At 43.9% G+C, this 25,193-nt stretch overlaps 1 protein-coding gene across 3 annotated transcripts in view; it reads right to left on the reverse strand.

Annotated features, from left to right (window-relative positions):
• B4GALNT2 (beta-1,4-N-acetyl-galactosaminyltransferase 2 (SID blood group)) overlaps nucleotides 1-25,193 on the reverse strand; it is a 104,026-nt gene that overhangs the window by 10,569 nt on the left and 68,264 nt on the right. For all 3 annotated transcript variants that reach the window (XM_088828997.1, XM_088828999.1, XM_055407615.2), the window contains 6 exons: nucleotides 17,071-17,177; nucleotides 15,869-15,906; nucleotides 11,529-11,709; nucleotides 10,458-10,544; nucleotides 1,083-1,270; nucleotides 207-347 (listed from right to left, as the gene is read on the reverse strand). In XM_088828997.1, coding sequence (XP_088685123.1) covers nucleotides 207-347; nucleotides 1,083-1,270; nucleotides 10,458-10,544; nucleotides 11,529-11,709; nucleotides 15,869-15,906; nucleotides 17,071-17,177 — 742 coding nt within the window. The remainder of the gene's footprint in view (nucleotides 1-206; nucleotides 348-1,082; nucleotides 1,271-10,457; nucleotides 10,545-11,528; nucleotides 11,710-15,868; nucleotides 15,907-17,070; nucleotides 17,178-25,193) is intronic.

The raw sequence follows: 25,193 nt of genomic DNA on the forward strand, positions 1-25,193 counted from the left end.
AGTAAGAATGGAGGCAGAAGCAGAACTCGCACATCTGACTCCCACGTGAAGGTCTCAGCCCCGGCGGCCCCACCCCTCCTCCTCCGGCCCCGCCCTCTCCTCGCTCTCTCTCCCCGCCTCCCCTGAACACCTCCCTCCCTGCCCTTCTCCTTCCCTTCCCCTCTGGCTTGTCACACAGCGGAGACAGACCAGCAGCTCTCCCTTACCACATCCAGTTCGGTCTTCTCTAGGACATCCACCAGCACCTCAATCTTGGTCTTGTCACTGAAGAGAAAGTCATCGTCCACCCAGAGAACGTATTTGGTGGTGACCTGAGATATGGCCAGGTTCCTCCCAGCAAACCAACCCTGTGAGTAGAGTGAGGTTAGATGGTGGTGGCCTGCCCTGCTACCTATCAGCGTCACCTGGCAGCTTTCTCAGTTCCCAAGAGCCACGTGGCACTGCCCTCCAAACAGTGGTCGGGAAGCTCTAGGTTAAAGGGAGTCCATGCCTCAGAGACACTGGGAGAAGGACAGGGGCTCTCTGAGACCAAGAAAGGTGGGAGCGTCCTTCCTTGGCCCTGTGGCCAGTATGGACTGATGGAATTCTTTTCACCTGACAGAGTCTCTGGGGCTCTCAAGCCCTTTCCCCTCATGCAGCCTGGAAGCTGTTGCAGGGGGAGGGCACTCTGGTGTGTATCATGTCCACCTCCTCCTTTGCTTGAAGGAGAGTGAGTGGAGGAGATGCATCAGAGAGGGAGAAATGACAGGGAGGAGCGGTTTCTCTGCTCTTGGACCTGCAAGCCAGAAAACTAGACTGTCAGACACCGCAAATCACTTAGAAGCATCGCAATCAATTTCTAAACCACGCATGAGAAAAGGTGGATTAACCACCCTGTTAATGCAGAAAAGGGAAAGTGACCTGAAATCTCTGTGAATTTGAAGTCAGCAAAAGGACTCAGAGGAGAATCCCACACCCTCCCGCCAGGATCTTGCTGCCTTGCGAAATCTACTGAAGCTGGCCCCTCCGGGGTAAGGACCTGACTCTGACTGAGGCCTTCTTGTCCCAGGATTCAGGTGTCTCCCCACCCGGGAGGGACATACCTTGCCGAAGGGCATGGTGTAATACTCCACATGGCTGTCATTAATTTTCAGGGGCTCCTTGCTGTCATCAGCCACGATCACGGTCAAGTCCGGGTAATACTCACGAATGCTCTGGAGCATGGTCATGAGCTTGTGGGGACGGAGGAAAGTTTTGGTGGCAATGGACACCAGGTTTCTGAGCTTCCTCTCTAAGTAAGAAAGGGTAGACATCAGAGTTCTGTCTTTGGGAAGCCTCACTGTCTTGACTTGAGCCGTTCTGAGGGTTTCTCTATATCACGACCTCTCAAGTGTTTGTGGACCTCAGGCCTCTTGTATACAGTCAGTACTTAATAAGAGTTCATTAGTTGGATTAGAAAAATACATTTAAACATACCCTATTTGTTTTTCATGGCATCTGGTTCCATCACTTCAAATAGATGGGGCAAACAGATGGGGGAAAAGTGCAAACAGTCTTGGACTCCAAAATCACTGCAGACAGCGACTGTATGAAATTAAGACACTTACTCCTTGGAAGAAAAGCTATGACAAACCTAGACAGTGTGTTAAAAAGCAGAGACTTCACTTTGCCAACAAAGATCTGTATAGTCACAGCTGTGGTTTTCCAGTAGTCATGTACAGATGTGAGAGTTGGACCATAAAGAAGGTTGAGCACCGAAGAATTGATGCTTTCAAATTGTGGTGTTGGAGAAGACTCTTGAGAGTCCTCCCTTGGACTGTAAGGAGATCAAACCAGTCAATCCTAAAAGAAATCAACCATCAACACTGAATATTCATTGGAAGGACTGATGCTGAAGCTCCAATACTCTGGCAACATGATGCTAAGAGCCAAGTCATTGGAAAAGACCCTGATGCTGGGAAAGAATGAGGGCAGGAGGAGAAGGGGGTGACAGGATAAGGTGGTTGGATGGCATCACCAACTCAATGGATGTGAGTATGAGCAAGCTCCAGGAGATGGTAAAGGACAGGAAAGCCTGGCGTGTTGCAGTTCATGGGGTTGCAAAGTGTCAAACATAACTTAGCGACTGAAAAATAACAATAATGATTTGTTTAAATTTTGTCTGTGTTCTATTCTAAAGTCTTTTTCCTGGTTCTGTTGGTTCCATTCTGCTGTTTCCTACTGTCTACCTGGACGTTTCATTTTATGCTTGCCTGTGTGTACTGGGCTTGTATCCGCTTTCACGCCAGGAGTTGAAATGCATAGAGCCTTGCCCATCAAGGGATTAGCTGTGTAGAGTCACAGGGCCCAGGAAGAGGAGAAAAGCTCTAAAGGACTTGAGACCTGCCCTGTCATCGCTGCACTCCTACAGAGAAACTTGCCTGATCTTTATCCTCTGGAAGATATAAGTGGAAAGAGGTCCACTTGGAGATCGGAAGGGGGTAGACCAGGTTGTATGATTTATAGAAGTAGCTGGAGAAAGGATAGCCTTTCTATGGAAAAGACCCTTAGGTCAAACAACCGTAGCTGCTGGTGTGTTTAGGAGATCTAGCCAGAGAATGGAGCCATGCCAGTTGATAGGCAGGTGGGTCATCTGGTGGGGTGGGATCAGCTGGAGTTAACACATGCTGAAAGTCACACCCCACCAACTGTGCATGAGTGCAACAGAACCCCACTGCAGAGCCACTTTCTCAGAATGACAGAAATCAGAGGTCATTCCAGACCCCCTTTTTTAATACATGTTGCACCATTACCCAGCTCCTCCTGAGTCTTTGGGAGTGAGTGCGAATAAGATAGGAAGACAACAGTACAGTGATTTCAGAAAAAGACTGGCCTTGGGCGGAACAAGCCTTGCAAACTAAAGAACAAAGGCCCTTGGGGTCCAAGTCCCGGGAGGAGAAACCAGGATCACAGAAATAGAAGATTAACGTTACCTCTGGTCCACTACTGAGTATACCTAGTTGCTACAAGACAAGAAGCTCAACTGTAAATTTTAACCATGTATGTTCCTGGGCTTTCTTGCAGAAAATTCTCAAGCATTTCTTCTCATGCACAGAAACAATTCTCTATTCCTGACAGCCATCATGCAGCTACCTGCTGCTGATCCAAGAAATTTGATGATTTCTGGAAATTATCAGTGATCATGAGACAAACCATCCCTTTTGCTATAAAAGCAACTCACCCCATTTCACCTAGGGAGCTGGCATTTTCCCTGCCTTCTCTCTTATGCACAGACTATCTCTGTGAATAAAAGGCTTTGCACGCTGAAGAGTCTTGTGGAAGTGATATTCATTTCTATGGTATGGTATGAAATCTGGTATGATGTGGTATGGAATCTGGAAAGGGCTCAGTAACGGAAAGAGTTACGTAAATCATGTTCAAAAGCATGTTGAATGAAAGCTCTACCTTTTCTCTTCTCAGGCCATGTGACAAGTTTGGTTCTTTCATTACAGTAAAGAGAGAATCAAGAGCCTAAGTTACCACAGGAGGCAGTCAAGGTGGGATACTCCCGGCCAGAGGGGTGGTGTAGCATTCTGCTTTGAGATTCTTTATTGTTCCAAACACAGAGCAAGGATAAAGAAATATGCAAAGACAGAGCCATGTTCAAAAACAGATGACGCTTCTTCCAAGGAACAGGAATCAAAAGCAGTGAGCAGAGCTGAAGCTGGGTCTGCTGCAATCTGGGGTCAGAACAGCAGAGGCTGGGAGGCAGAGTTTGAGTGTTAATGGAATAAAAGTGTCTCATGAGGTATGTGGGTCTACAACCAGGCTTTTTGCTAGAAACCATGGACTGGAGCCAGGCTGCACTCCCTCCAGCTCTCACGACATACTACCCGCTGGGCAAGGAACCTCAAAGAGCCATCATTCCCAAACACACCTCTGGGTTCAGAGATGACAGCACCTCACACAGCCATGTCCTGTGCCAAGCTACCCTCAGGCCCAGCAACTGGCTCTTCGGTGATGCCCATATCACTAGGGGACAGGGACCCCAAGACTATAGTATATAATGATGGACTGAGAATCTGGGGCAACTGTAAAGCTCTGGGATGGGAAGGAATCAGGAGAGAGAAAGAGGGAGAGAGGAGAAAACAAAACAAGCTTGAAAAGCCTCGTATTCAAGATGAGCCACCAGCAAAAATCCCAAGACATTCAAAGAAAACTAGTTTGAAAGAACAACAGCCGGCAAATCCACCCTGTACTAGAAGTATCCACTCTAGATAGACAAACAATAGACAAATCTGAAAGGGACTTAAAGTGAGAATGTTTAAAGTCTTTAAAGTGATAAATCACAGAATCACATATATGAAAAATAAAATATGAAACAAAACAGGCATAAAAGAAATGAGAATATTAAGATATGAAACCAACTTAAATTATTTAAGATATACACAAAGAATCAAAAGGGAGACATGATTTAAGATATTCAAAAAAATTTTAACAAATTTAAGAAAATATGGACCTAACAGAAGCAGAAGATATTAAGAAGAGGTGGCAAGAATACATAGAAGAACTGTACAAAAAAGATCTTCACAATGAAGATAATCAAGATGGCGTGATCACTCACCTGGAGCCAGACATCTTGGAATGTGAAGTCAAGTGGGCCTTAGAGAGCATCACTACGAACAAAGCTAGTGGAGGTGATGGAATTCCAGTTGAGCTATTTCAAATCCTGAAAGATGATGCTGTGAAAGTGCTGCACTCAATATGCCAGCAAATTTGGAAAACTCAGCAGTGGCCACAGGACTGGAAAAGGTCAGTCTTCATTCCAATCCCAAAGAAAGGCAATGCCAAAGAATGCTCAAACTACCGCACAATTGCACTCATCTCACACGCTAGCAAAGTCATGCTCAAAATTCTCCAAGCCAGGCTTCAGCAGTATGTGAACCGTGAACTTCCAGATGTTCAAGCAGGTTTTAGAAAAGGCAGAGGCACCAGAGATCAAATTGCCAACATCCTCTGGATCATGGAGAAAGCAAGAGAGTTCCAGAAAAACATCTATTTCTGCTTCATTGACTATGCCAAAGCCTTTGACTGTGTGGATCACAATAAACTGTGGAACATTCTGAAAGAGATGGGAATACCAGACCACCTGACCTGCCTCTTGAGAAACCTGTATGCAGGTCAGGAAGCAACAGTTAGAACTGGACATGGAACAACAGACTGGTTCCAAATAGGAAAAGGTGTACGTCAAGGCTGTATATTGTCACCCTGCTTATTTAACTTATATGCAGAGTACATCATGAGGAACGCTGGGCTGGAAGAAGCACAAGCTGGAGTCAAGATTGCCGGGAGAAATATCAATAACCTCAGATATGCAGATGACACCACCCTTATGGCAGAAAGTGAAGAGGAACTCAAAAGCCTCTTGATGAAAGTGAAAGAGGAGAGTGAAAAGTTTGGCTTGAAGCTCAACATTCAGAAAACAAAGATCATGGCATCTGGTTCCATCACTTCATGGGAAATAGATGGGGAAATTGTGGAAACAGTGTCAGACTTTATTTTTGGGGGCTCCAAAATCACTGCAGATGCTGATTGCAGCCATGAAATTAAAAGACACTTACTCCTTGGAAGGAAAGTTATGACCAACCTAGACAGCATATTAAAAAGCAGAGACATTACTTTGCCAACCAAGGTCCGTCTAGTCAAGGCTATGGTTTTTCCCGTGGTCATGTATGGACGTGACAGTTGGACTGTGAAGAAAGCTGATCGCCGAAGAATTGATGCTTTTGAACTGTGGTGTTGGAGAAGACTCTTGAGAGTCCCTTGGACTGCAAGGAGATCCAACCAGTCCATTCTAAAGATCATCAATCCTGGGTGTTCATTGGAAGGACTGATGCTAAAGCTGAAACTCCAATACTTTGGCCACCTCATGCGACAAGTTGACTCACTGGAAAAGACTCTGATGCTGGGAGGGATTGGGGGTGGGAGGAGACGGGGACGACAGAGAATGAGATGGCTGGATGGCATCACCGACTCGATGGACATGAGTTTGAGTGAACTCCGGGAGTTGGTGATGGACAGGGAGGATTTGCGTACTGTGATTCATGGGGTCGCAAAGAGTCGGACACAACTGAGTGACTGAACTGAACTGAACTGAAGAGAATTCTATGAACAACTCTATGACCAAAAAAAATAGATAATTTATGTTAACTTTAAGACAACTTTATAGAAAGATTTTAAAATTTGACTCAATGTACATATAGATCAATAACCATTGAAGCAGTAGAGCTGTTAATTTTAAATTTCTTCCCTTTCTCTCACTCTTTCCCGTTCACATTCCCACCCCAACCACCTTCCCCAAACCTTGGACCAAAAAAAAAAAAAGACCAAAGGACAGACAAGTTTTAATAAAACCCCAAGAGACATATTATTCCTATTTTATTACAATTCAATTCATTTCAGCAAACAGTGAAAAAAGGAAAGGTATCTAACTTGTCTTATGAGACTTGTATAATATTGATAACAAAACTGAGCAAGGACATTACAGAAAAAGACAGTCTCAGTTTTGAATACAGATATAAGAATCATCTATATAAAATAGCAACAAATTTAATTCCACATTTAATCAAATAACACACTGCAGTCAAGATGGGTTTATCCCAAAAATGCAAGAACAATTTCAACAGCAGAAAATCAATGTAAGTCTCTTCATGAACCCAGTTAAAGGAGAAAAATTATTTCAGTGGGTGCAGACAATTTCTTTGATAAAATTCAATACTTATTCGTATAAATATGAAAACTCTCAGCAAGGAAATAGAAAGTAGAAATAGAAAAATTCTTAGAAACAGAAGGAAAGAAGGAAACTTTCTTACCCTGACACATCTACCACACTCCTACCCAGCAAACGAGAACAGTGGTATAACATTAGAATGCTCTTAAAGTCAGGAACAAGCAAAAGTGTGTGCTACCTCCGCTATTATTCAACACTACTGAAGATTTTACCAAAATGCATTAAGACAAGAAAAAGAAACAAATGACAAGAATTGTAAAGGAAGAGATAAAAATCACTATTTGTTTAACAGACTCTATATGTTAAAAAAAACACTAATATGTGTGCAAGAAGGATGCCTATTAAGTCCAACATTCAAAAATCACTAATGTCCTATATACTAACATCAATCAAAATGTAGAACAAAATCCAATTTATAAAAGTAAAAAAAATAAAAATAAACTACCTAAGACCAAATCCAATAAAATGTACAATTCCTTTACAAATAAAACTACAAAATATATTACTGCAGAACCTATGAAGAGGCTATGACATGAGAATATCGCATGGAGAGATATATTCATGGTTGTGAATTTCCAACTTCATAAAACTGTCAATTCCTCTCTAATTAATCAACACATTTTAGAAAATTCTAACCAAAATCTCAAGGCATTTTGGAGGATCTTGATGAGCTGATGCTAAAACGCTAATGAAAAAGTAAATGACCGAAAAGCTAAGAAAATTTCACTAAATAAAGTACAGTCATCCTGCAATACAGAATTTATCTGCACTAGATAGAAAGCCTCTTATAAAGCACATGGAAATGTAAAATGAGCCCCAGGATACAGATCAATGCGACCCAACAGAGACTGGTTCAAACCCCTACATGCAAGAAGCTGTGTGTGTGAGGGGCTGGCTGTTCAAGCGGGACAAGGCTGGACCACTTGGTCCGTGGTGGTGGGACAATAGGCTCTCCATGTGTAAAATATTAGGTCCCTATCACATGCCACGCATAAACATAACTTCTAGGTGGATTAAGTATCTAAATGTGAGAAACAAGCATATGTAACTTTTGAAAAAAATACAGGAGAATATCTTTATGGCTTTAATGTAGGGAAGAATTTCTTGAATTAAGGCAAAAAGGCAAAAGCTAGAAAAAAACAATGAATCAGTTTTATTAAAGGATAAAGTTTTATAACACAAAAGACCCCAGAAGCAAAACCAAAAGACAAGCCATGGACTGATAAAAGGCCAGAAACTAGAATTTTATGCCGTACAATGTGATAAGTTTTATGAAAGGTTCAAAAATGCATTGTACCACACTGTAAGCTCTGTGTGTGCACCTGTGTGCAGGAGTAGAAGTCTGCATATTAAAGTGTGCAGAAACCAGGAAAGGAATGGCCATGACTGCTGGAAGAAGGAAGGGAAACAGGACCGTGGAGATTTCCATTTTATGGGTAATACTTCGCCTTTAAGACAAATCTGAAGCCAAAAAAGTTTTTTTGTGATCTTCTTGTGCTGATTTCTTTTATTTTCGAGATAGTTATGATGATGTTAAGCACATACTGTACATTCCTCTCTGCAGATATTTAATCCTATTGCTTTTAAATAAGTTATATTTTTAATAGAATCTATCTGAATACGATACATTTTGAATATATAGGAAATATCGTCAAAAATGCCAACTAGCTCAAAATTCCAAATATACTGAAAGTTACACCATGAAAATACTTCTTCCCATCTCTGTCCCCAACATTTTGGTTCCTCCCCAGGAGTTTAACAGGTATTACTAACTTCTTGTTTATTTTTCTATAATCAAGCAGCTATGTCTTCTTTACCCCTTTCTTTTTACAGTAGCTTACTTTTCACTCTTTTCTGAACCTTGCTTACATCCTGTAAAGCATTTTGTATCAGTATAAAAAACACTTCCGGCTCATGTTTTCCTCCTCTGTCCTTCTGAATGTCATTGCATGGCATTTCATTATACCCATGGACCACACTTGATTTAACCCCTGGTGACTCAGATGCTAAAGAATTTGCTTGCAATAAGGGAGACTCAGGTTCAATCCCTGGGTTGGGAAGATCCCCTGGAGAAGGGAATGGCAACTCACTACAGCACTCTTGCCTGGAGAATCCCACGGGGTCACAAAGAGTCAGACATGACTGAGCAACTAACACACACAACCATTTTTAAGGTTTTTGTCATTGCAAACAATGCTGCAATAAACACCCTCAAACAAATGTCTTTTCACACAGATGTAAGCATCTATAGGATAACTCATACAAGTGGAATCGCTGACCCAAAGTGCATATACATTTAAAATGTTGCCAGACATTGCTAAGTTGCTCCAGAAGGGTTGTGTCAATTTACATTCCTATTGGCAGTTTAAAAGAATGTTTCCTCACTACTCCTCCAATACTTTTTGATACGGATGTAGTTTTCATTTGCACTTAGTGTGAGACTGAACTTATATTTTAATGACAAAGTATTCTTGAATTTAACTTTTTGTGAACTGGATTATTCTTCTCTTATTTGTTCTTTTCCTACTGATTCACAACATCACTGACTCAGTGAACATGAGTGAACAAACTCCGGGAGATAGTGAAGAACAGAAAAGCCTGGCATGCTGCAGTCCATGGGGTCACAAAGAGTCGGACATGACATGACAACAACAACCTACTTTATAGGACTACAGTGAGAATTTATTTGGCCACACTGTGGAGCATGTGGGACCTTAGTTCCCTGACCAGGGGTCAAACCAGTAACCCCTGCACTGGGAGCATGGCATCTTAACCACTGGACAACCAGGGAAGTCCTCACAAGTGCTCTTAAGTAAAATTAGATCTTTGACTTTGTGTTGAAGGTATTTTTCCCCCAGTTTGTCCTTTGACTTTGCATACGGTAGGTTTCTGCCCCCAAAAATTATTAAAAATTGGGAATTCCCTGGCAGTCCAGTGGTGAGGACTCCACGCTGTCACTGTTGAGGGACCAGATTCAATCCCTGATCAGAGAACTGAAATCCCACAAGCCATGTCAGTGGCCATAAAAAAAGAAAAACCATTAAAAATAGTTATGTATTTTATGTTTCCAGTCTTTTACGGCCTTTGGGTTTTGTATCACATTTAGAAAAATCTTATATTCCAAAGCTATTTTTAAATTCCATGTTTGTTTTTTTCTCTAGTTGTTGTTTAGTTGCTAACTCGTGTCTAACTCTGGGACCCCACGAACTATGTAGCCTGCCAGGCTCCTCTGTCCATGGGATTTCCCAGACAAGAATACTGGAGTAGGTTTCCATTTCCTTCTCCAGGGGATCTTTCCAACCCAGAGATCAAACCGGGGTCTCCTGCTTGGCAGGTGATTCTGAGCCACCAAGGGAGCCCTTTTTTGAATACTTAAATTAGGATTTGCTCTATTAGGAATTTATCTTGATGTGAGCTGTGAGATATATTCAACCTGTCATTCTCCACATAACTACACAGTTATCCCACATGATTTCTTGAATAATCCATCTTTTCCCCCTTTAATTTGAAAAATTACCTTTATCATATAGTAAAATTTCAACTTGTCTATTTCTAGATTTCTAATTTGATGCTATTGATATATCTAATCCTCCTCCAGTACCACTCTGTTTTTATAATTATTCTCCTACTCTGTCTCAGAGGGGATCCCTTCTGAATCTCATCAGTAGTCTATAGGACCCACTATGGAACCCCAGGGACAGGGCCTTACCTGGTCCAGGGTCATATAACTTGGGCATAACAGGAAAGCGGATGGTCACTGGAAACTTGGCCACTAAGGAGTTGGACTCCAGACTCACTGGAGGGAGAAATAAGGTCAGAGTTGTGTACTGCTTCTGGGTCACTCCCCATGCTGCCCAGGAAGCCAACGAGATGGGGGAATGAAAGATTAGTGGAAGGAGATTGAGGACAGCACAGAGTCTGCAGCGTTCGAGCTTCTGACTCACTGTGTGTCCCTGGGGCAACCCGTTGACTGCCTCAGAAACTCACATTTCTTCCCCGTGAGGCTCTGGAGGGTGAAGTGGGCTTGGAATCAGAGGGATGGGTTAAGTTCGACTTTGTTATTTATTATCTGAAATACCTTGCGTACATCATTCATCTCCTTTGCCATCTATAAAACCGGGAAAACTCTACCTGCCTCCTTTGACCTCTCAGGTCACTCTGTGATAAGAAATATTTGAAAACCTGAACGTGGAGGGAACTCTCCCCCTAGTTTGTGTTCATGGGAAATCTGTCCCACAGTTCATTTAGTGTGTGGGGGGCTGTCCTGGGAATGCATCCTGTGGAGCTGCTCAGAATGGGAAAGAGTGCCTTTAATTCATCCAGAAAGAAATTGGGGCTGCCCTTAGCGTCAGCAATTATTCTCCCAGGAATTCTGGGGCTGGGATGGGAGGAGGAAGACAAAGCTACTGTCCTCCCAACTACAGGTTTCCTCACATCCCCACTTTCCAGTTAGTGCCCAGGACAAGACACTGGTGCCCAGACTGCACCCTCTCTACTGCAGCTGAAATCTTCAGCTCTGCTCGCTGCCGAGAATGAGAAACGGAGCTGGGTACACAGCACGAATGATGTGCCTTCATGGAGAGACGAGCGGGCATTTTGCCTGCCCTGTGGGGTCAATGGCAACGGGGGGTTATTACTGGATACATTAGCTGGCAAGTTCAGTGTTTAGAGTTAGAGATAGGAGCCAGGGAGGCAGGCTTCTGGGAGGAGGAAGCCTTTGAGGGCTGGCAGTGTTTTTCTGGGTCCCTAAGCATTTTGTCATCCAAGGAGAGGCTCTCACCCACATCCACCCTGTTGTGCTGGTACTCTGTGCTGGTATATGTCACGTGCTGGAGGATGAAATTCAAAACCTTCCGGCTACTGGTCAAAATGGTCAGCTGCTTCTGGCTTCTGCCCTGCACCACACTGTCTGGGGTGTCAGCGAGGGTGTTCAGTGTCCCCAGAGAAGCTTTCAGGGTGACCTAGGGTGGATGAGACAGCAAGAATAAATGCAAAGAATAGTACATACTCAGAATGGCCAGCAGGGGACAGAGCGCATAAGGATGAGAGGATAGACAGTGCCCCTGAAATTTAGGGTCTGTCTCTGCAGGAGTTACTGCCTCAGCTTCAGTAAGGAAGAATCTAGTCCTGAGACCTGGTGTGTTCAAGGGACACTTCTGAAACATTCTTAACTCTTGCCGTGCAGGATACCATTTTTTTTTTTACTAGTTTATTTTTATTGCAATTATTTTTGCCTGTGCTGGGTCTTTGTTGCTGTGCGTGGGCTTTCTCCGGGTGCAGCAAGTGGGGGCTACTTCGTTGCCGTGGTGGGCTTCTCACTGCAGTGGCTTCCTCGTCGTGGAGCACGGGCTCAGTAGTTGTCGCGCATAGGGCTTAGCTGCCCCGAGGCATGTGGGATCTTCCCAGACCAGGGATCAAGCCAGTGTCCCCTGTACTGCAAGGCAGATTCTTAACCACTGGCTCACCAGGGAAGCCTCAGGATACCATCCTTAAGGATTTCTTCCTACCCCTGCTGGCGACTCCTTGAATTCAGTTTGCTAATTCCTCCTCATCCATCAGACCTCCAAAGAGAGTTTTTCAGGGCTTGGTTCTGAGTCCTTTTCCCTTCTTAACCTTTCTCATTCCAGTTGAGCTACTTCAAATCCTAAAAGATGATGCTGTGAAAGTGCTGCACTCCATATGCCAGCAAATTTGGAAAACTCAGCAGTGGCCACAGGACTGGAAAAGGTCATTTTTCATTCCAGTCCCTAAGAAAGGCAATGTCAAAGAATGCTCAAACTACTACACAATTGCACTCATCTCACACACTAGTAAAGTACTGCTCAAAATTCTCCAAGCCAGGCTTCAGCAATACGTGAACTGTGAACTTCCAGATGTTCAAGCTGGTTTTAGAAAAGGCAGAAGAACCAGAAATCAAATTGCCAACATCCGCTGGATCATCGAAAAAGCAAAAGAGTTCCAGAAAAACATCTATTTCTGCTTTATTGACTATGCCAAAGCCTTTGACTGTGTGGATCACAATAAACTGTGGAAAATTCTGAAAGAGATGGGAATACCAGACCACCTGACCTGCCTCTTGAGAAACCTGTATGCAGGTCAGGAAGCAACAGTTAGAACTAGACATGGAACAACAGACTGGTTCCAAATAGGAAAAGGAGTACGTCAAGGCTATATATTGTCACCCTGCTTATTTAACTTACATGCAGAGCACATCAGGAGAAACACTGGGCTGGAAGAAGCACAAGCTGGAATCAAGATTTCTGGGAGAAATATCAATAACCTCAGATATGCAGATGACACCGCCCTTATGGCAGAAAGTGAAGAGGAACTAAACAGCCTCTTGATGAAGGTGAAAGAGGAGAGTGAAAAAGTTGGCTTAAGGCTCAACATTCAGAAAACAAAGATCATGGCATCTGGTTCCATCACTTCATGGGAAATAGATGGGGAAACAGTGGAAACAGTGTCAGACTTTATTTTTTGGGGCTTCAAAATCACTGCAGATGCTGACTGCAGCCAGGAAATTAAAAGACGCTTACTCCTTGGAAGGAAAGTTATGACCAACCTAGACAGCATATTAAAAAGCAGAGACATTACTTTGCCAACAAAGGTCTGTCTAGTCAAGGCTATGGTTTTTCCAGTAGTCATGTATGGATGTGAGAGTTAGACTATAAAGAAAGCTGAGCGCCAAAGAATTGATGCTTTTGAACTGAGGTGTTGGAGAAGACTCTTGACAGTCCCTTGGACTGCAAGGAGATCCAACCAGTCCATCTTAAAGGAGATCAGTCCTGGGTGTTCATTGGAAGGACTGATGTTGAAGCTGAAACTCCAATACTTTGGCCACTTGATGTGAAGAACTGACATTTGAAAAGACCCTGATACTGGAAAAGATTGAAGCAGGAGGAAAAGGGGACGACAGAGGATGTGATGGTTGGATGGCATCACCGACTCAATGGACACGAGTCTGAGTAAACTCTGGGAGTTGGTGATGGACAGGGAGGCCTGGCGTGCTGCAGTCCATGGGGTCGCGAGTTGGACACGACTGAGCGACTGAACTGAACCTTTCTCACTAGAGGTGTTGGCTTTAATACCATTCATATGCTGATGATTTGAAGATGCACATCTTTAGCTCCAATCTCTGCGATCCAGCTGATTGCTCTGCTAGGAAGTTTCACCATCTTCAAAACTTGAACTATTGATTGTTTTCGATAAACCTGTTTTCCACCCCACCATGGTTTTCCTTGCTTTGTGAACAGCACCTTTAACACTCAGCTGTTGAAGTCCCCAGCAGAAGTCACTCCTGTCCTGCTGTTTCCCTGACACCTGCAGTCAATCTATGAGTGAATCCTGTCGGGTCCACCGTCAACGTGTAGCTAAAATCCATTTGCTTCTCTTTATCCCCACTGTTATTCTCTTCCCTTCCCTTCTTGTCTTCTGCAACAGCCAGTTATCTTTAGGAAAAGTAACCTGGATAACTTATATGCAGAGTACATTATGTGAAATGCCAGGCTGAATGAAGCTCAAGCTGGTATCAAGATTGCCAGGAGAAATATCAACAGCCTCTGATATGCAGATGACAACACCCTAATGGCAGAAAGCGAAGAGGAATTAAAGAGCCTCTTGATGAAAGTGAAAGAGGAGAGTGAAAAAGCTGGCTTAAAACTCAACATTCAGAAAACGAAGATCATGGCATCTGGTCCCATCCCTTCATGGCAAATAGAGGGGGAAATAATGGAAACAGTGACAGATTTTCTTTTCTTGTACTCCAAAATCATTGCAGATGGTGACTGCAGCCATTAAATTAAAAGATGCTTGCTCCTTGGAAGAAAACCTATGACAGATCTAGACAGCATATTAAAAGGCAGAGACTTCACTTTGCCTACAAAGGTCTGTATTTTCAAAGCTATGGTTTTTCCATAGTCATGTATGGATGTGAGAGTTGGACTGTAAAGAATGCTGAATGCATTCTTTACATGCATTTGAACTGGTGCTTTTGAACTGTGGTGTTGGAGAAGACTCCTGAGAATCCCTTGGACTGCAAAGAGATAAAACCAGTCAATCCTAAAGGAAATCAGTCCTGAATATTCATTGGAAGGACTGATGCTGAAGATGACGCTCCAATACTTTGGCCACCTGATGCAAAGAGGAAAGTCACTGGAAAAGACCCTGATGCTAGGAAAGATTGAAGGCAGGAGGAGAAGGGGACGACAGAGGAAGAGATGGTTGGATGGCATCATGAACTCAATAGACATGAGTTTCAGCAAGCTCTGGGAGATAGTAAAGAACAGGGAAACCTGGTGTGCTGAGGTCCACGGGGTCACAAAGAGCTGGACATGACTGAGCCACTGAACAACAACAACCTGGATAACGTCATTCCTGCTGAAAATAGTCAATCAACAGATACTTTCTGAGATCCAAACTACAGGTACTGGGAAAAGAGTAGACAGACTTCCTGACTTCCTGCCTTCGAAAAGTTTATGTTCTAGTGGGGAAGAGTGGCAATAAGCATATCATGTACTTCGGGTATGATAAAAGCCATTAGGAAAGTAACACAGTAGAAATGACAAAGGTGGGGGAGGGAGGAGGGAGGTGAGGGTACTTGGGAGCGAGGTGGGCAGAGGCGTCCTCTGGAGAATAGAGCAGCTCCATCACCGCCCATTCCAGCCTCTCCCTGGGAAAACTAAAACCACACATCCCAGACTCCTTTTCAGTTAGGGTTCTGGATGCAATTTGCATCTCACCCCTCAGACATACTTGCAGAGACCTTAACTTGGAGCTATGTTAAGTAGCGAAAGAAGGACAGGCCACGGAGCATCCACCTTGCTGGTGCTGACACAAACAGAGGCAACACAGCCCAGCTGTGGCAGCAGCTACCCTTGAGCTGAAACCAGCAGGAGCCTTGGTGGTCATTTTTTTGGAAGTCCTCCCTGGAACGTTAGCCACCCCATGGCTGGATAATTCATGACTTTTATAGGTACCCTTCCCCCACTCCCCACCACGGACTCATGTCTAATATTTAATCAGGACAGAAGTTCTGTCAAGATCTGAGACCAGTCACCACTGGGGGAAGAAAGCATAGGTAGTGAGCCAAGGACAGGATGTCAAGAGCTAAAGGAAGCTTGCCTTATAGATGGGAGCGTCTGGTCCTTCAAACTGGAGACCTGGAGGACACAAGGAAAAGGACAATCAACACCATTTGAGAGGATGCCTCGGGCTTCCTGATGCTCTCACCTTCCTGTCCAACTCCTACATGTCGCTCCAGAGTCATCCCAAGTGTCACCTACCCAGGGTGTTTGCTGACCACTCCCCACTTCCCAGGGCTCCATTAGATGGTGTCCCATGGTCCTCTTCAAACTCTGGTGGTTCTAAAGCCTCTGCTGCCCACCATCAGTTTTGGATGGGTGCTGTGAATTAATCCAGTCCCTTCCAGATATCTCTGATACTGAAGGGAAGAGAGCAATAGATAAATAATGGATCATCCATATATGAGTTTCCCTAAATAGTCAAATTCAGAGAGACAGAAAATAGAATGGTGGTTGCCAGGGGCTAAAGGGGAAAAGGGAATTAATGTTAAATGGATACAGAGTTTCAGTTGTGAAGGTGAAAAGTTCTAGAGATGGATGCTGGTTGTAGAACAATGTAAATAAACTTAATGAACTGGACCCTTAAAAATGGGTAAAATGGTAAATTTTATGTTACATGCATTTACCCACAATAAAAAAAAAGAACTATGCGAAATGGCAAATCACTTTTAAATGACTATTCAAAAACACTAGCAATTTATCCCAAATGTTTTTTACTTTAGCATCTATCTCTGTTCTTATAATATGACTAATTCAAGTTCTAATTCAAACATATCCTTCCTATGTGCTCTTAGATAACTTACTAAACTCATCTGTGAGGTTGGCAAAATAATATTTACCTCACAGAGAAGTGATGCTGAACTATCTAGAAGAGTGTGTAAAAACTACTCATGGAGGGGAGTTTTAACTGGCATAGACATCCTTTTCTTATGCACTCCGTGGAGACGGGCTCATGCTTTGATGCTGGAGGACACCAAGCAGTCCATTACGCCCTAAGATTCCTCGAGGCACCTAGGTTTCTGTCCTCTTCTACGTTATCTCAGATCCCCATGGAGGTCACAGCTACTAAGGGTGATTCCCAGTGATGGAAAGAGTGAGACTAACGTTAAATGAAATCATATCAAGCTTTGTGCATTGTGCTGGATACGCAGCATGAATGACTGTTTCCTTCTGCCCCCACCTTTTGCTTGAGAAGGAATAAGAAGAAAGTTGTTTCAGTCTTCTGAATGGAGAGGTACCTACCTGGGATGGGAATTGTGTGCAGGGGCATCACCTCCACCCCGTGGATCGGGTACCCAAAGGGGAGGTTGGCCTGAGCCAGCAGGGGCGGTGGGCGAGGCAGCCCTTCTCTGTAGGGAAACAAAACCATTAGCAGCTACCTTGACACCTGTCCTGGTTAGTTCTTACAGTGATGTCTGTACCCAGAGCTTTGTGCTGCCAATAGGGAGGAATCATTCATAGATGGTCCCAATCTGCCCTCCAGTCTCTCTCCTTTATTCCTGCTCCTCTCTCCAACCTCTAACTCCACAAAGAATCGAAGCAGATTACAACAAAGCACATTCAAATCAAAACCACAACTAGCAGGACTTTCCTGGGGATAAAGAATCTGCCTGTCAGTGTAGGGGACTCAGATTTAACACCTGGTCCACATGCCAAAGGGCAACTAAGCCCATGTGCCCCAACTACTGATTCACACTCCCTAGAGCCCATGCCACCGCAATAGGAACCCCACGCACCGCACGTAGACAGTAGCCCCCACTTCACCGCAACTAGAGAAAACCCCATGGAGCAATGGAGAACCAACACAGCCAAAACAAAACAAAAAAAGGTGAAAGGGAATTCCTTGGTGGTCCACTGGTTAGCACTCTCAAACTGCTGATGGTCCGGGTTCGACCCAGACCATCTAGTTGGGGAACTAAAATTCCACAGGCCACCAAGAACGGCAGAATAATAACATGATAGCACTCAGCGTTTGCAGCTATTACTGAGGCATCATCACTGATGCAATGAAAACGAACTTGGGCAAACTTCAGGAGATGGTGAGGGACAGGGACGCCTGGCGTGCTGCAGCCCATGGGGTTGCAGGGAGGCCTGGCGTGCTGCAGTCCATGGGGTCGCGAAGAGTCAGACACGACTGTGTGACTGAACAACAAAAATTCCTGAGGCAGCAGGCATCCCAGGCAATAAGAGTGGCACCACCAGGCTCCTTTCCTGGGAACTACAGACAGCATCTAGCATCAAGCTACTGTAGCTTTGGCATCTGTGCTTTATCTCTATTTATTTTGTGCATTCCATTAGCAAGATGCATCCAGAGGTAACTGTTTCTTTGCTCTACACCATTTCATTTTATGAAAAATTTCACAGAAACTGTCTACATTCAGACAGCAAGGGAAACTTGTATCTGTATAGAAGGATATTGTTGTTGTTCAGCCCCTAAGTCATGTCTGACTCCTTTGTGACCCCATGGACTGTAGCCCACCAGGTTCCTCTCTCCATGGGATTTCCCAAGCAAGAATACTGGAGTGGGCTGCCATTTCCTTCTCCAGGGGATCTTCCCAATTCATGGATAGAACCCGGGTCTCCTGCATTGCATGAGGATTCTTTATCGCTGAGCCAGCAGGGAAACCTGTCTGTATAGAGGGCTGTGTGTGTGTATGTTAGTTCCTCAGTTGTGTCCAACTGTTTGCGACCCCAAGGACTGTAGCCCCCCAGGCTCCTCTGTCCATGGCATTCTCCAGGCAAGAATACTGGAATGGCTTCCCATTTCTTTCTCCAGAGGATCTTCCCAACCCAAGGATCAAACCCAGTTCTCCTGCATTGCAGGCTGATTCTTTACCGTCTGAGCCACCAGGGAAAACTCCTGAGAAACCAGGGCAGCCCATATAGAAGGTTACCTTTGGTATAAAAGAAATATTCTCAACCACAAATAGGATTAAGAAAGGAGGAGGGAAGAATTAGTAGTAAATAGAAAGAAAACTAAACAAATGAAAGAATGAGACAGTTAATTCCAGGCAAACTGAAATATTACATACAAAAGGAAATGTAATTATAGTACAACAACCTCAGATAAGCAGATGATACCATTCTAATGGCAGAAAGTGAAGAGAAACTAGAGTCTCTTGATGAAGGTGAAAGATCAGAAGAGTGAAAAAGCTGGCTTAAAGCTTAACATTCAATCCCTTGAAGGAGGGCATGGCAACTCACTCCAGTATTCTTGCCTAAAGAATCCCCATGGACAGAGGAGCTGGGTGGGCTACAGTCCATGAGGTCACAAAGAGTCGGACACGACTGAGTGACTAAGCACATACACACACTCACACACACACAGAGTTTTTCCTGTAGTTATGTACAGATGTGAGACTTCGACCATAAAGAAGGCTGAGAGCGGAAGAATTGATTCTTTCAAACTGTGGTTCTGGAGAAGACTGTTGAGAATCTCTTGGACCGGAAGGATGAAATCAAACCAGTCCATCCTAAAGGAAATCAACCCTGAATATTCACTGGAAGGACTGATGCCGAAGCTCAAATACTTTGGTCATCTGATGTGAGGAGCTGACTCACTGGAAAAGACCTCGATGCTGAGAAAGATTGAAGGCAGGAGGAGAAGGGGACGACAGAGGATGAGATGGTTAGATAGCATCACCGACTCGATGGACACAAATCTAAGCAAACTCTAGGAGACAGTGAAGGACAGGAGAGCCTGGCATGCTGCAGTCCACGGGGTCACAGAGAGTCTGACACGACTTAGTGACTGAACAACAAACAACAACATATGGCTTAACTGGGCGTCACAGTCATTCAGTCATACAATGGAAATATTAAATGTCGAATTAACCAAAAATTATGTGGCGTGTGGAAGTGCACAAGAGGAGAAGTCAAGAACTGAAGGGGGCTCTGTGTTCATCTACTATAATAAGTAAAATGGATAATGTCTAATGCTGAGAAGTTTGGAGTTAACGGTATAAGTATTTTACTTAGAAATATGGTGGTAATTCCAGAGGAAACAGCTCTAAATGTTAGATGAGAATAGTGGCCTCTGAGGAGTAGGACTGGGAAGTAGGGAGCGGGGTTAGGCCTGTTAGTATCATTTGCCTTGAAACAGTATACACATATTATTTGACTTTTTTAAAATGCTTTTAAATTAAAAAAAAAAAAAGGAAAAGAAAAGAACAGAAGACTCCGTACTAGCAGTGACAGCTAGTAGAGTGTGAAGAAAATTGGGGAACCCACTTCTATTCTCACTTTGTCAAACCACATTCTATGCCCCAATTTCATCAAAGACTGCACAGAGGGGAGTATCTCTGGCAATTATTTGACCACATCCTGAAATGTCTGGGTTTTTTTTTTTTAAACAGAACAGGAACTTAGCTGGTGGTCCAGTGGCTAAGACTCCTCATTCCCAATGCAGGCAAAGGATCTGGGTTTGATCCCTGGTCAGGGAATGCTGCAACTGAAAAAAAAAAAAAGAATCCCACATGTGGCAACTAAGACCCCACACAACCAAATAAATAAATATAAATATTTAAAATAAAAATAAATAAAGCAAAACAAAGAACTTCAGTTGGGTTCTCTGGGAAGCAGATGCCGAGCAGCTTTTGAGGACATAGTGTTATTGGGTAACAATTCCAGGAAGCATGGGCAGAGGCAGGGTGAAGGGAAGAAGCCAACAAGGGTGAATTATGAGCTGAAGGTGCTTCCGTGGGCAGTTGGGCTCAGGCCTGAACAGAACCCATCCCAGAGTTCTCCTAACCACGAATAAGACAGCTGGGGTGTTTATCCACTAACTCCTACCCACCATCAACTGAGGGCCCCCCAGAGCTGTTCATTCCCAAGTGCTGCCCCGTTTCTGGCCCATCCCAAGGAGGCCAGCACGCTTCCACAGCAGAGCGGGTCTCGGTGCGGGGGCGGGGGGTGGTTGCAGGCGTGTGAGGTGAAGAGCTGTCGGTGTGGAAGGGAAGGTCCGTGAGGGCAGAGTGGACGTGCGCGGGAACAGGGGGAGCACTGGCGTCCTGAAAGGACTGAAAGGAGCAGAACCTGCTTTCCCTTTGTCCAGGGCTGATGTTTCTCAAGAAGGGGCTGGGATGCACTGTACTGTGTGTCCTCCAAGAGGGAAAAGGAAGGAGAATTGAGGGGCAGAGGAAGCTGAGTGAGAGGGACCATCCACATTAAACACCCTCCCTTCTAAGGCCTGGGATGGGAACACCCTTCCCTTGTATAGTATGAAGGAACATATAGATAGAACTACTACTTGTTTTTTTCCACACTGCTGCTCTTTCAAGCTCCTTTATTCGTTGTTGCCTGGTGTGTGTTTGATGAAGTGAAGACAGGACCACCAGCAGACAGGGGTCTGCTGATGTTGTTTTCAGTCACTCAGTTGTGTCTGACTCTTTGCAACCCCATGGACTGCAGCACGCCAGGCGTCCCTGTGCTGCATCATTCCCCAGAGCTTGCTCAAGCTCATGTCCTTTGAGTCGGTGATGCCATCCAAACATCTTATTCTCTGCCGTCCCCTTCTCCTCCTGCCTTCAATCTTTCCCAACATCAAGGTCTTTTCCAATGAATCAGTTCTTCCATCAGGTGAAAGTATTGGAGCTTCAGCATCAGTTCTTCCAATACACATTCAGGACTGATTTCCTTTAGGATGGATTGGTTTTATCTTCTTGCAGTCCGAGGGACTCTCAAGAGTCTTCTCCAACACCACAGTTCAAAAGTATCAATTCTTATTCTTCGGTGCTCAGTTTTCTTTATAGTCCAACTCTCACATCCATACATGACTGCTGGAAAAACCATAGCTTTGACTAAACAGACCTTTGTTGGCAAAGTGATGTCTCTGCTTTTTAATACGCTGTCTAGGTTAGTGATAGCTTTTCTTCCGAGGAGCAAGTGTCTTATAATTTCATGGCTGCAGTCACTATCAGCAGTGATTTTGGAGCCCAAGAAAAGGAAGTCTGGCACTGTTTCCATTGTTTCCCCATCTATTTGCCATGAAGTGATGGGACCAGATGCCATGATCTTAGTTTTTTGAATGTTGAGTTTTAAAGCAACTTTTTCAATCTCTTCTTTCACCTTCATCAAGAGGCTCTTTAATTCCTCCTGGCTTTCTGCCATTAGGGTGGTGTCATATGCCTGTCTGAGGTTATTGGTATTTCTCTCATCAATCTTGATTTCAGCTTGTGCTTCATTTTGCGTGATGTACTCTGCCTATAAGTTAAATAAGCAGGGTGATAATATACAGCCTTGACATACTCCTTTCCCAATTTGGAACCAGTCCATTGTTCCATGTCCGATTCTAATTGTTGCTTCTTGGCCTGCATACAAGTTTCTTGGGAGGCAGGCAAGGTGGTCTGGTATTCCCATCTCTTGAAGAATTTTCCACAGTTTGTTGTGATCCACACAGTCAAAGGCTTTAGTATAATCAATGAAGCAGAAGTAGATGTTTTCCTGGAATTCTCTTGCTTTTTCTATGATCCAACAGATGTTGCAATTTGATGTCTGGTTCTCCTGCCTTTTCTAAATTCAGTTTGTACATATGGTAATTCTGAGTTCACATACTGCTGAAGCCTAGCTTGAAGAATTTTGAGCATTACTTTGCTAGCATGTGAAATGAGTGCAGTTGTGCGGTAATTTAAACATTCTTTGACATTGCTCTTTTTTGGGATTGGAATAAAAACTGACCTTTTCCAGCCCTGTGGCCACTGCTGAGTTTTCCAAATTTGCTGGCATATTGAGTGCAGCACTTTCACAGCATCATCTTTTAGGATTTGAAATAGCCCCACTGGATTTCCATCACCTTCACTAGCTTCGTTTCTAGTGATGCTTCCTAAGGCCCACTTGACTTCACACTCCCAAGATGTCTGGCTCTAGGTGAGCAATCACACCATCGTGGTTATCTGGGTCATTAAGATCTTTTTTGTACAGTTCTTCTGTGTGTTCTTGCCACCTCTTCTTAATATCTTCTGCTTCTGTTAGGTCCATACCCATTTCTGTCCTTTAGTGTGACCATCTTTGCATGAAATGTTCCCTTGGTATCTCTAATTTTCTTGAAGAGATCTCTAGTCTTTCCCATTCTATTGTTTTCCTCTATTTCTTTGCATTGTTCACTTAAGAAGGCTTTCTTATCTCTCCTTGCTATTCTTTGGAACTCTGCATTCAGATGGCTGTATCTTTTCTTTTCTCCTTTGTCTTTTACTTCTCATCTTTTCTTAGCTATTTGTAAGGTCTCCTCAGACAACCATTTTGCCTTTTTGCATTTCTTTTTTCTTGGAGATGGTTTTGATCACTGCCTCCTGTACAGTGTTATGAAACTCCATCCATAGTTCTTCAGGCACCCTGTCAGATCTAATCCCTTGACTCTGTTTGTCACTTCCATTGCATAATCGTAAGGGATTTGACTTAGGTCATATCCAAACGGTCTAGTGGTTTTCCCTACCTTCTTCTATTGAAGTCTGAATTTTCCAATAAGGAGTTCATCATGTGAGCTACATCTTCAACTCTGTTAGCCTTTGCCCTGGTTCATTTTGTACTCCAAGGCCAAACCTTCCTGTTACTCTAGATATCTGTTGACTTTGCTTGTTATCTAGGTATCCTACTTTGGAATTCCAGTCCCCTATGATGAAAAGGACATTTTTGAGGGGTGTTAGTTCTAGAAGGTCTTGTAGGTCTTCGTAGAACTGTTTAACTTCAGTTTCTTCAGCATTAGTGGTTGGGCATAGACTTGGATTGCTGTGATATTGAATGGTTTGCCTTGGAAAAGAACAGAGATCACTCTGTCATTTTTGAGATGGCAACCAAGTACTACATTTCTCTTTTGTTGACTATGAGGGCTACTCCATTTCTTCTAAGGGATTTTTGCCCACAGTAGTAGATATCATGGTCATCTGAATTAAATTCACCCATTCCTGTCCATTTTAGTTCACTGATTGCTTAAATGTCGATGTTTACTCTTGCCATCTCCTGTTTGACCACTTCCAGTTTACCTTGATTCATGGACCTAGCATTCCAGGTTCCTAGGCAGTACTGTTCTTTACAGCATTGGACTTCACTTTCACCACCAGTTACACTTCTGCTTTGGCTCAGCCTCTTCATTCCTTCCGGAGCTATTTCTCCATCTTTTCCAGTAGCATATTGGACACCTGCCAACCTGGGGGGTTCATCTTTCAGTGTCGTATCTTTTATCCTTTTCATACTGTTCATGGGGTTCTCAAGGCACGAACGCTAAAATGGCTTACCTTTCCCTTCTCCAGTGGACCACATTTTGTCAGAACTCTCCACCATGACCCATCCATCTTGGGTGACCCTGCACAGCGTGGCTCATGGTTTCACTGAGTGAGGCAAGGCTGTGATCCGTGTGGTCAGTTTGGTTAGTTTTCTGTTTGGTGAGTCTTCTGGTGAAACAGCCAAATTTCTAGGTTGAATACCTGCTAGTTACCCCTTGATGGTGTCAGCTTTGCATGAAGACTTTCTTCCGTCATGGCCGCCAGGCAAGTACAGCAATTCCAGGCATAGATTCCAACAACAACACCCAGAGTAAGAACATTTATTTATCCTTTCAATCCCAGGGTCGGGAAGATCCCCTGGAGGAGGAAATGGCAACCTGCTCCAGGCCTGGAGAACCTCATGGACAGAGGAGCCTGGTTGGCTGCAGTCCATGGGGTCCCCAAAAAACCACCTGCCAAAGCAAGGGGACACAGTTTCCATCCCTGATCTGGGAAAATCCCACATGCCTTGGAGCAACTAAGCCCCTGAGCCACAACTACTGAGCCCACGCGCCTAGAGCCTGCGCTTCACAGCAAGAGAAACCACAACAACGAGAAGCCCGTGCACTGCAACTAGAGAGCATATCCCCTGCGCTCCACAACTAGAGAAAGCCCACTTGCAGCCAGAAGACCCAGCACAGCCAAAAAAAGTAAAATTTATTAGAAAAATCACAACCAATGAAAAGAAAAAAATAATTAGGTCATATCCGTCAAGCTAGTTTTTTTTGGAAATACCAAAGTCACATCGAATTTCCTGGTAGCCAGGGTACAAAGTAATTGACAATCAATGTTCTGGATTTATTATCAAAAGGACAAAGCAGACCAACTGAATGGGATCAAACTTCCTGGCACTGAACTAAAAAATAAAATATGTAACAAACTTTATCTCAGAGTTGATGATGTCTCAATATGTACAGAGCAAACACAGTGACAATTTTCAGATAGTTCTGTTGTCAAGGACATAACACTAACCTTCAGTCAAGGATATAGGACAACCCAGTGATATTGACTATTTGAGGGACTAAGGTAATACAGTTGAAATATAGGCTTCAGGGATCCGCTTAACCATGGAAATCATTGAGATTACCTGGAAGAAAGATTAGACTGCTT

Source organism: Moschus berezovskii, chromosome 20 (genome assembly GCF_049115385.1).
Source record: "Moschus berezovskii isolate FMDL1 chromosome 20, NW_MosBer_1.0, whole genome shotgun sequence".
In the NCBI taxonomy this organism is placed as follows: domain Eukaryota; kingdom Metazoa; phylum Chordata; class Mammalia; order Artiodactyla; family Moschidae; genus Moschus; species Moschus berezovskii.